This window comes from Erpetoichthys calabaricus, chromosome 5, assembly GCF_900747795.2.
Source record: "Erpetoichthys calabaricus chromosome 5, fErpCal1.3, whole genome shotgun sequence".
Classification (NCBI taxonomy): Eukaryota; Metazoa; Chordata; class Cladistia; order Polypteriformes; family Polypteridae; genus Erpetoichthys; species Erpetoichthys calabaricus.
Window position 1 is genome coordinate 68,167,443 of NC_041398.2, and position 12,011 is coordinate 68,179,453.

At 34.2% G+C, this 12,011-nt stretch overlaps 1 protein-coding gene across 3 annotated transcripts in view; it reads left to right on the forward strand.

Annotated features, from left to right (window-relative positions):
* nsd2 (nuclear receptor binding SET domain protein 2) overlaps positions 1 to 12,011 on the forward strand; it is a 144,457-nt gene that overhangs the window by 49,612 nt on the left and 82,834 nt on the right. For all 3 annotated transcript variants that reach the window (XR_003716225.2, XM_028801627.2, XM_028801626.2), the window contains exons 5-6: positions 4,950 to 5,390; positions 11,218 to 11,326. Coding sequence is in view for 2 of the 3 variants with exons in the window: in XM_028801627.2 (XP_028657460.2) it covers positions 4,950 to 5,390; positions 11,218 to 11,326 (550 nt within the window). In the remaining variant the exon portion in view is untranslated. The remainder of the gene's footprint in view (positions 1 to 4,949; positions 5,391 to 11,217; positions 11,327 to 12,011) is intronic.

The following is a 12,011-nucleotide window of genomic DNA, read 5'->3' on the forward strand; positions in this document are numbered from 1 at the left end:
AAAGGGTCTATTTTTTCACAGCACTGTAAAACCTAGGATCATAGGCACTATGGGTTAAGGTAATTAGTAAATATAAAATAGGATTAGAATGGAACTTCTGAAATGTAGGGCACCTGAAAATGTCTCCTATGAAAAGGCACGTCACTGACAGAATAATTAACTTGTATTCATATGTAATTATTTTATATTAAAATGTATTCATTTGATTCTCATTTATTTCAGTAACAGCTCCCGAAAATTCCATAAATTTTTGTTTGCCAAAAGTGACAATATTTGTGGCTTTAATATTCTTGTGACAAATTATATTTTCCATCTTCCCATGTATCGGTACCTATGGACCTTCCACCAATACACCATCTAATGTGATGATTAAACTATTTAAAGAAGAGCATGTTTATTTTTTTTTTTCTAGTATAAACTTCTCAGTTTAAAGTCCCACTCCCCTTCACTGATATACACAATGATGGTAACAAGAATTGATTCTTGATGTGTGTGTTAAACAATGCAATGGACTTCAAAAAGCTAAACTCCGATGGTATTCTTCAGTCTCCCCCATTGACATTAGGGATTTTTATTTTTTATTTTATTTTTTTTAAAGATGATGCATAAAATCATTTGTTTACTTACTGTTTGTACGCTTTTTTTTCTGTTTGTACACTATGCTGCAGAAATTGCGTAATAGAGCCTTTATACTGTGAGCTAGAGGGGGTGCCCATCTGATTTTCGTGTCAAAGTGAAGTGCAGGACATTATCCAGTCTGATTTCTGAAGTCCAGTCTATCAGCTTTATAAACTGGAGGATTGGCTTTCTAAGGCATCTAGACTTTCCATCACAAGTTACAATGAATTCTTTATAGGACAGTTTCTTTGTCAACCTGTTGTAGTGAGTTTTCATATGAATTTGATGGGCTCGTCTTTACCCCATAAGCTATTGAAAGAGCCCCAGCATATCACACTGAAGCTAGTTATCTGTACAAAAAAGTGAAGAACCCTTCTCTAGATGCCCAGATGAATTCAGAGAGTTTCTTTGTGTTTGCCAAAAACTCTTCACATGTTTCGCCTTACAAGGCAGCGATACTTTTTCTTTATATAGCTGTTAGGTGTGGACCATATGGCCAAAAATGCATATTGTGAAACAATTGAACATTCTGACTGTTGGTTTAGATACCAGCATAATGTATTTCTACATACTTTTTCTGAAATACATTATTAACAAGTAACACATGTACTACTAATTAATTGTGCACACTTTTATCAATTAAAATGCTTGTCAACCCTGATACTCAAATAGACTTCATAGTAGGTAGATCTCACTTGTACACTGACAGAAAAATCACATTTGCATTTTTATTTTTGCACATATAAATTTTGTGTTGAACGTTTAACTGCATTTCCAAGTTTTCCAGTAATGTGTAGCATGCTGGTAAAATGTTTTTTTTGAATATTCTAACCACTGGTGTACCAGATCAACTGGTATATTGTCCACTCCTAATAGCTGTAATGAAAAAATGCCTTCTGTGTGTTTTGGTTTCTCTTTTATGTGAGAGGGGTTGTTAAAGTTCATTTGAGCAGACAGCTGCAAAAGTAAGAGTGAGGGTTTTTTTTTTTTTTTTTTTTTTAAATCCGAAAGCTTATCTAATAAGGTAGTGGTGCCACTTTGCAGTTGCAGAGTTTAGACTTCAAATCATCATCCAGTTGAGAGCTGCATGGAGACTGCAAGTTCTCCTTTGTCAATGTAGATATTCCTATCAGTGCTCCGATGTCTCTCCCATATCCTCAGACATGTAGACAGAATATATTTCAATTTAAGGTGAGCGTGGGTAGACCCTTGATGGATTTATGCCCTCTCCAGGGTTGTTTCCTACCTTGTGCTCAGTGCTTCTGAATGTGCCCTGGCTGTCTGCATTCCTGAACCTAATTAAGCATATATGAAATAATGTAAAGTTTGCCATGTGTAAGTAAGTACAATGAAGTTCGTTCTTGCTTGTCTCCTCAGAACAAAAATATGTGTATGTTTACCTGTAATTTGTTCTAAAAGAATTTCTTCCAAATTGGAATTGGTTACATTTTTTTGTTTGAGGCAATATTACATTTTTTTTTCATCTTTAGCAATTAAGATTTTTTTTAACTGTTCTAAAATTGATTACCGTATTTATGAGCAAGCATTATTTTTCTACTTTTTTTATACCATTTTAATATTTATTATTTTTTAGCCGTTTTTTGCTAAAATGTTCTTTATATTACAAATTGCTTTCTGTTTTTAAATATCTGAACTTCTAATGATTTAGGCAGTTTTTCAAAATATTCACAACTTGCTCTTTCTGTTACATCTGGTAGTTTGATTTTTTTCATTACATAAAATAATCTTCCAGTCTTTCATATTCTGTTTCCTCCACTATTACAGTCTGCCAGTGGCTGAATGGAAATATTCAGGTTTTGACTTGTCTTATGTATGAACAAATGGCATCTCCTCCTTTCAGAAGAATAAGAAAGAGAGTTAACACACTAACAGTTCTTAAACTATTTGACATCTCAGAAGAGGAAGGAGTGATGAAGATGTGCTAACTTTTTGTGGCAATATTGTCAAGCAGTGGAAGGAACACTCAAAAAAAAAAAAAAAAAAAAAAAAAAAAAAAAATATATATATATAATATATATATATCCTCAACCCGGTAGACATACCCTCCTTTCAAGAGGTGACCTTGTACACATCTGTGTGTTTGGTGGGATCTTGGGGCAGACTTTCCAAGGTGAATCCAAGGTGCCTTGGAGAAAGACTAACAGGGTAGTAAAGTGTATTTATATTAAAAAAAATAAATAAAAAAAAAGCTCTACAGCTCTTACTAAAAGTATATATTAGCATTTATCAATTATTTTTGTTGATAGGCTAATCCTAATATTGCTTGCTCATCAACAATCCTTCAGGTATAACAACTGGTTTGGAAAATGGGACGTGGGTTGTTAAGGTAGTGTGCAGGGACATCTGCATTCATCTGTTGTCCAAAGAACATTCATGATATTTAGCTGAACAAATCACTTGTTTGAGGGTCTGCACAAGAGTGAATAATTAGCTTGACAGGTTTATCAGTGCAAGGGAATCTCAAGGAAATTTATCAAATCGGTGTCTATATAATCATTTAGTGAACGACAGGATAAAATATATACTGGATGTTTAAATACCATATAGTGTTAAATTGATTTTATATGGAACTCTAAACAAAATAAATAGGAAGTGAAACATCCCTTTAAAGTTACAGCTATAGAAAATCTGTAACAAATGAATTCAATAAAAATAGCTGCCTCTGTTTGTTTTAATGAATTAAACCACCCTTACAGGCATATGATACCTCAGAATGCTGGCTTATCTTTCTCTTCTTTTAAAATATTTTAAGAGAGTCTGGTTCGATTTTTATATGCCACTGCTTTGGCACTTAATGGCTATCTGTTTGTCTCTGAAGAAATTAAAATATGGGGGTGGAGCAGTAGTGCAAATATCACTTAATTGTTTGCTTATTGGTTACCATGAAGTCTGCTGAATATAGGAAGGCAGTAGTCATCTACTTAGGTTAGGTTAGGTTTCTTTATTTAGTAATGTTTACACAGGAAAACATGAAATTTGCCTTCTCAGTTGCATCTAATAACAGGTAACAGACAGAATGAAATAAAACAGACAAATAGAAATAAGAAAGGTTAAGGTAAGGCAGTTAGATAAAACATATTTATACCCAAAAAAAAAAAAAAAAGGTAACAGGATATATATCAAAACCTTAAACATTATCTCCGATATTTCTTATTGAAAAGTCGAATGGAACTAGGAAGAAAGGAGTTTCTGGAGCGATTTGTGTGGGTTTTCAAAGCAACTATCCTTCCTGATTTACTGAAGTTTAGTTCTACATGTAATGGATGTCTGTCATCAGTTGAGATGATTTCCAGTTTCTTTAGCATTGCCCTCTTACACACACTAGTCAAATCATCTACATCAGCCCCAATAACTTTAGCTGCATACTTCGTAATCTGCTGGAGCTTTTTTGAGTTTTGGTTTGTCAGACTATTAAACCAGGCAATGAAACTGAAAGTGATCACGGACTGGATCATACTACGATAGAAGGACAACATGAGGTCCTTGTCTACTATAAATAATTTGAGTTTATGGAGGAGAAATAAGCGCTGGTTGCATTTAGAAAATAATTTTTTTGTATTTGTATTCCAGTTAAGATTGTTAGCAACTAGATTGCCCTATGCACACATGCAGTTTTAATGGCATGAATTTCAAAAAAGAATTAAGCAAAGAATGGGAAACTGGTTATGGATTTTCATTTTTTATGTAATTTTGTTGCTGCACACTGAAACATTCTGTTTGTGGGAAACACAGACTTGCTCCCACAGGCTTAAAGACAAACCTGCAGAACTGAAGCTACCATAAAGGAAGAGTTAAAGGATTATAAATTAACATTCAGATAAAAACAAGAGTGAATGGCTAGCTGCAACAGATAACCTGTTAAAAGCAGCTGTGGAATAATAATCTGTGACAAGCCTAAAACAGGTGCATATGTTGTAACACTGTGCATGAGCACTTGTAAACCAGAAGCCTCATCCTCTTTCCTTTCTAGGAGGATGGTTTTCCCTGCTGTATTTTATCGTGCAACTTCTATCAAGGCCCCATAGTAATAATAGTGCGGACATTTTCACAGTAGTTTTGTTCAAAGTCTTTCAAATACAAAAAAACAAGAATAGACTAGTAATGTCAAAAATGACACCAACCTTGAACTCAGTTTATGTAGCTAATATTTATATGTATAGTTCTCCTTAAAATCACCTATTTGTCTATAGGTTTAATAGAAATGATATACATACCAGAGCTTAATGTTTTTAATCAAAATGTAAGAAAATATGTCATTTATTTAAATGTAATGAAAACTAAAGGTTTTCTTGGTTGTTTTTCCTTTTTAGATTCTTAAACCGATACCAGCTAAATTGCGTGTGCAGTGGGATTTTGGTATTTCTCAAGCAAAGGAAGCTTTAGGTATGAGTGTAGAAGAGCGCATGGCAAAATATTCATTTGTTTATGTTAATGGGAGACCAAGACTGAATCCACATGTCCGTGCAGAAGTTGGTATTGAAGAAGAGCCTCTTGGTGAAGCAGCTGAGACATTAAGGCTAAAAGAAAGCATAAGAGTCAAAGGTGACAAAGTATATTTTGTACCTAGTAAGAAGCGAAAGAAGGATAGTGCCACACAGCTCAAATTTTGTACTTCAAGAACTAAAATTACAAGCTCCAGAAAGCAGCGTACACAATCCAAAATAAGAAAAAAATCCACAAGTCTTAAAGGAGACAAGAATGGTGTTTCATGCTTCCCAAAGCAAAAAAAGGTTTTGCTGCAGGATGATGAGGTATGTAAGCTTTCAAGTATCTTTTTTTTTTTTTTTTTTTTTTTTTCTCAATACAGAATAAACAATACCTTTGCCTTTTTTAAATGTATTTTATGAATGTGTCGGTCTTTGTATTTAATAATTGCAAGCATGCATTAATTTTGTAATTTTTAGCTTGTTTAATGTGTTACTGTTCTGTAATAAATTTGGAAGTGACATTCTTATAATGTATCATAGCCTTTTATGTTTAAATGCTCTTGTTGCATCACTTAAACTAGCTTGGAAAGTGAGTAAAATCCAGTTTTATTTCCTTTCTGTTGATGTATAGCAATAAGCATATAAAAATCTAGCATAGGTGGACTAATGAAGGTGCACACTTCTTTTCAAGCAGAAGTTATAAATATCCTCACTTGGAGCATATAGAAAACACTTAGTTTTATCTGACAACTACATCACCTATTCATGTAATGTTTTGAGCCGCACTGTATTATACATTTACTTTTGTGCACGAAAATCTAAAACCTCTTCCTTCAATTTCTTTGTTAATGCAGTTGTCAAATATTCAGTGGCTTGAATCACTTTCTCTTTTACAGTTGACTATGGACACCCCCAAAGGTTTATTTTCACTAGGGATTCTACTGACTGGAGATTGTTTGCCTCTCCAGCTGTCAACTGGTCATAGTTCAACAATTAATTACTGGGCAGATATTGTTTGTTTGTTAATCAGTTTCAACAACATTCTTTTCCTGTATGTCTAAACAAATCTGCATTTTTATGTGTACTAAGTAATTTGTACAATGTATGCTTGTATTTTCCCTGAGAGTGTTAAAAAAAAAAAAAATAATAATAACTGAGCAGAATTAAATTGAAACATTTCAGGTTTAACCCATGCAATTATTTATGGTTACCATGTTATGCTGGAATACCAAACACAATGAAAGCTAAAATGAAATGATCATTTATGCATTTTTCACACTGGAAGTAGGTATTGTGTTAAAACTGTTTTGTTATCTGAATTCTATATTTTCTGCTTGCTAATTAATTCTTAAGGGAATTAATAAACATCAAATCTTATTAATGTTAAATATGCTGGTAGTATTTACAAATAAATTTTGTTGTTTTTTTTTTAAATCCACAAACCCATTTGTCATTCCCCAGTGTATTTACCATGAGTTCTAGCAGGAACTCAGGGGACATAAGGGAGGCAAACACAGCAGATGTAACAAATCAAAATCTGTATTTATTAAAAAAAAAAAGTTCCACAAAAATTGCACACAGTCTGCAATAATGTAAGATGAAAACCAACCAAACAAAAAAATGTCAAGACATTCATCGCATGGCACACAAAAAAAAATCTCTGCTCTTTTTATTGAGCTCTGAAGAATCAGCCTTTAACACTAGAATTACCAGACCCTACGAAAAAACTCGTATATCCGGCCCACCTTAAATCGCGTCTTAAAACCTTTCTCACCTCTCCGCCAGCGTCTTTTGTCATCTAAATGTACTGATAAAGACAAGCTGCCAGCAGCCGGCTATTCCATCCCTCCCAACGACTTAGAACGTAAACAGGCTTTTCCCAGCTCTTGCCTTGATTGATTAGCTGGGAGTGAAGTGGAGTTTTAGAGCAGAAATAATAAGATTGTTATTTGAAACACACACATTTCATATGTGTTGCATTTCTACAGTAATCTGTGTAAACACATTGTTAAAACAGAAACGTGTTATATATTCTAGTAGCAATTGACAAAATGTAGGGATAAACTATATAATGTATGAAGCCTGAAGTCCAAATATCAAAGAAATACTTTCACAAAAGGTACAAAAAAAAGCCACCGCCAAAAAAACCCGCCTTAGTGTGAAACATTGACATGACTTAACTATCACTGCTTCTGTGGCGCAACAGTATCAGTCGCTGACTGGGAATCAGAAGGTCATGAGTTCGATCCTGCACAACTCCCATTTGAGAAGTGTTCTTGTTTTCACTATTTTAGAATAAAAAGATACATTTGATTTCAGTCTCTAACAGCTGGTGTAATTTATGATATTTGTAAAGGTTAGCTTTATTTTTTAAAATTCACTTTTCATTGTCTCAGTCGCGTTCAGGATCCATCCCTACCGCCCCCCACCTGACACTGCTGTTTTCACATAAAGACGCTCTATAGTTCTGCAGTGTATCACGATACATACGACCGCGTGTTTTTTTCCCCCAATATTGCCAGTCCCCACATGTTGCCGTATGCTGTTTCTTTTGTACTCCAGGACATGCAGAGGAAAGCATAGTAAAGAGCAGTAACTTCAGCGCTATATGTTGATGTAAATGTATAACAAAACAAGTGCACTTTTATTCAAGACTATAACCGAAGAAAAAAGAAAGCAAGTTACAATAGGTGGAATGCTAAGAACTGCTGATTTCCATTCTGTGCTATATAACTTAACATTTGAATCTGATGATTGCATATAGCGCTGTCTTATTCAGTGTGCGCAAGAACATGCAGGTGGCCAGTTGCTGAGTGCTACAACGCACATTTTAAAAAAAGAAAGAGACAAATATATGTGACGTTTTGAAGAAATCATTTTATGACGCGAATAGTACCAATCAGAAAACATCGTCGAAGTAATGCAATATTATTTGAAAACGAACAGCGTCAGGTTGGGTGTGAAGTTATACTGGCGCTGTTTGAGTCAGATCAGAAGCTGAATAAGCTGAACAAGCTCCTGTTCTGACTCTAAGTAAAAAAACATGAATTAATCAACAGAAGTGCATTGTAGCACTCAGCAACTGGCCACCTGCATGTTCTTGCGCACACTGAATAAGACAGCGCTATATGCAATCATCAGATTCAAATGTTAACAGTTATATAGCACAGAATGGAAATCAGCAGTTCTTAGCATTCCACCTACTGTAACTTGCTTTCTTTTTTCTTCGGTTATAGTCTTGAATAAAAGTGCACTTGTTTTGTTATACTTTTACATCAACATATAGCGCTGAAGTTACTGCTCTTTACTATGCTTTCCTCTGCATGTCCTGGAGTACAAAAGAAACAGCATACAGCAACACGTGGGGACTGTCAATATTGGGGGAAAAAAACACGCGGTCGTATGTATCGTGATACACTGCAGAACTATAGAGCGTCTTTATGTGAAAACAGCAGTGTCAGGTGGGGGGCGGTAGGGATGGATCCTGAACGCGACTGAGACAATGAAAAGTGAATTTTAAAAAAATAAAGCTAACCTTTACAAATATCATAAATTACACCAGCTGTTAGAGACTGAAATCAAATGTATCTTTTTATTCTAAAATAGTGAAAATAAGAACACTTCTCAAATGGGAGTTGTGCAGGATCGAACTCATGACCTTCTGATTCCCAGTCAGCGACTGATACTGTTGTGCCACGGAAGCAATGATAGCTAATTCATGTCAATGTTCACACTAAGGCGGGTTTTTTTGGCGGTGGCTTTTTTTTGTACCTTTTGTGAAAGTGTTTCTTTGATATTTGGACTTCAGGCTTCATACATTATATAGTTTATGCCTACATTTTGTCAATTGCTACTAGAATATATAACACGTTTCTGTTTTAACAATGTGTTTACACAGATTACTGTAGAAATGCAACACATATGAAATGTGTGTGTTTCAAATAACAATCTTATTATTTCTGCTCTAAAACTCCACTTCACTCCCAGCTAATCAATCAAGGCAAGAGCTAGGAAAAGGCTGTTTACGTTCTAAGTCGTTGGGGGGATGGAATAGCCGGCTGCTGGCAGCTTGTCTTTATCAGTACATTTAGATGACAAAAGACGCTGGCGGAGAGGTGAGAACGGTTTTAAGAAGCGATTTAAGGTGGGCCGGATATACGAGTTTTTTCGTAGGCTCTGGTAATTATAGTGTTAAGTAAAAATAATGCTTTTTTGGTTATTTGTCAGTTTATATAGCTTATCTGTTGTTTTTCTGGTAACTGGCAAACGGGTCCAACCATATTTCAGCCAAGCTTCACTCCATCATGCCTACTGTGCTAGAAGCCATTAAACAAATGGCAAGGCACTACATCCAGTTTTTGCATGGTGTGGGTGTACATACAAAAAAAATTGCCAACATAAAAAGGCAATTTCCAGAATTCTGTGATTCTCCTAATTTAATCAGAACTCTTTACTGCTCTCACTGTGTAATAATTGTAGTGAGTAAACTGCTTTTGTTAACCATAAGCAATTACATTCCATTAATGCACAAGTCATCCAATATGTGTCTGGCAATGGCAAACATTGTGTTTCAGTGGCCTGGATTTACCATTGATTAGTTTATTTAGAGGTAAAGTAACTTTGACAGACATGATCTTGGCTTGTTGCCAAGATAACTGACAGACCCTCAATGTTTTATATGTACTCTTCGTTGCAGCTGCAATCGTGTCATTACATGTACCAGGTGTTAGTGGCTACTCATCCAGACTATGGTGCTTTATAATTTTCCTGGACCCCCTAGAGTACAGAAGAGAAGCATTATAATGATATGGATTATCCTGTTCTCTCTGTTATGGAGTACAGCCAGATACTCGTGAATGCAGGTGGTGGGGCCTCGAAGTGTTGAGGGATAGACGGCTCTATCGGCCAATGGAGTTTTGCAGCATTGTGATTGCATATGCGTAAGGTTGATTGGCATGCATTGTTGAACGCATTTTCCTGTCTTTATATTAAAAAAAAAAAAAAAAAACACTCAACCAATTGCATAACACAGTTCTTGTTCCAAATTGCTTTTGCTACATCCTTGAATCTTTTATAGTTCATTTGTCCCTCCACACAATTCTTTCCAACATGGCATTCTACATCGATTCATATTTTTTTTAATACTCTTTTTATTTGACTTCATTAGCACACTCTTTTTTTGCTTATTTGGCCCAACTATAACATCACCTCATAAGCAACTAATAACAAGCACCCATTAATGTAATATAGAGTTGACATTATAAAAATGATTTGAGGAGCAGGTGGTTATTCCACACGAGTAATCTATTACCAACAAATTCTCATCAGTGAATATTTTTATTAATTTACCAAGAATAACCCTAAACAAATGTCACCATATATGTGAGAATATACTGAACAAAAATATCCATCCATCCATCCATCCATTTTCCAACCCGCTGAATCCGAACACAGGGTCACGGGGACAAAAATATTAAATACAAAAGTACAAATAATAAAATTAGTTTGTAATAGATTATTTGTGAGGAAAAATGAACCTGCTCATCAAATCATTTTCATTTAATAAGCAACAAGCTTTAAGTAACATCCTTAGAATTTTCAAATATTTGTGTTTGGTGGTCATTGTTTCTGTTGCACAAAACTGCTCAATAAACTAACTGAATTTTTTTTTTTTAATGCATAGGCAAGAGATTATTAAAACTTGATTAGAAATGAATCCCTGAGTTATTTTTGTGTTATAGAAAAATATTCATATGATTGAAAGAAGTTTGATAAATTGCAAATATGTAGTTAATTTTGGTTAAAATTTTAATCCTTTAATGCAATTAAATTATTCAATCAAACAGCAGTCCTACTAATGTATACAAAACATTCAAAATAGACTTGAGTACCCTGATTTAATATTTGAGATACAACACATTGATTTAGGTATTATTCAAATGTTTGTTATATATACGTATATTAATTTATGCTGTTAACCTTTATGGGTTAACATAAAATCTGTTTAAAAAAAAAAAAAAAAAAAAATTCTGGACATTTTATTCAAAAAGGGGTGTCTTTCAGTGCAGTTTGTAAAAGTCTTTTTAACTTTTTTTTCTTCATAGCCCTTGTCATATTGATGAATCGATATATTGCTTTTTCGTATTTGTAGGCTATTGCAAGTGCAGAATTATTTGGAGTCCAGATGAGCCAGAAGAATAAAAAGACATCAAGGATCACCAGCAAAAAAACTGGGCAGGTAACTGCCGCCACAGAAAAAGGTGAGAATGTAAAAATATCAGACAAGTATTTCACAAATATGTATGTCAGTAAAGGTGAAAGCAATGAAAATATTTTAAGAAATATGCATTTTTGACACAATGGATAATCTGGAAAACAGTGCATAAATGCTAAAAGTATTGCAGCAAAAAAAATGAGCCAAGAAGTGGCAAAGTTTGCATTCTTTTTTTTTTTTTTTCTTTTTTTTTTTTTAAACATTTTATGCAGGAGTAAGAAATGGTTCTAATACCATGTTAAAGAAATTATGTACAGTATTAGTCCTTTCTGCACTCTGAACCCCACTGGCAAAACTCCTAATTAGTGATATTGAATTTCTATAACCTAGCATTAACAGTAGTTATCAAGAAATGTGTTTAACACAGTATATTAAAACACTAGTGTGTGAGGAAGTCTGTCTAGATGTAGTATTTTGTAATAATAAGGATAGAATTCAGGATGTAGAGGTGATTGAACTGCTAGGGTCAAGTGATCATAATGTAAGGCAGCTCTCAGTGTTTTGGTAGAGAGTGGATGCAAAGATTAAAATTGTTAAGATTAACTTTGGTATGGCCTATTTTAAATAGATGTGATAAAGTCTAAAAGGGATAAACTGTGGTAAGCTTGTAAATATAGAAACAGTTGAGGAGAAATTGAACAGGTTTAAAAATGTTTTACATATAATGCAGG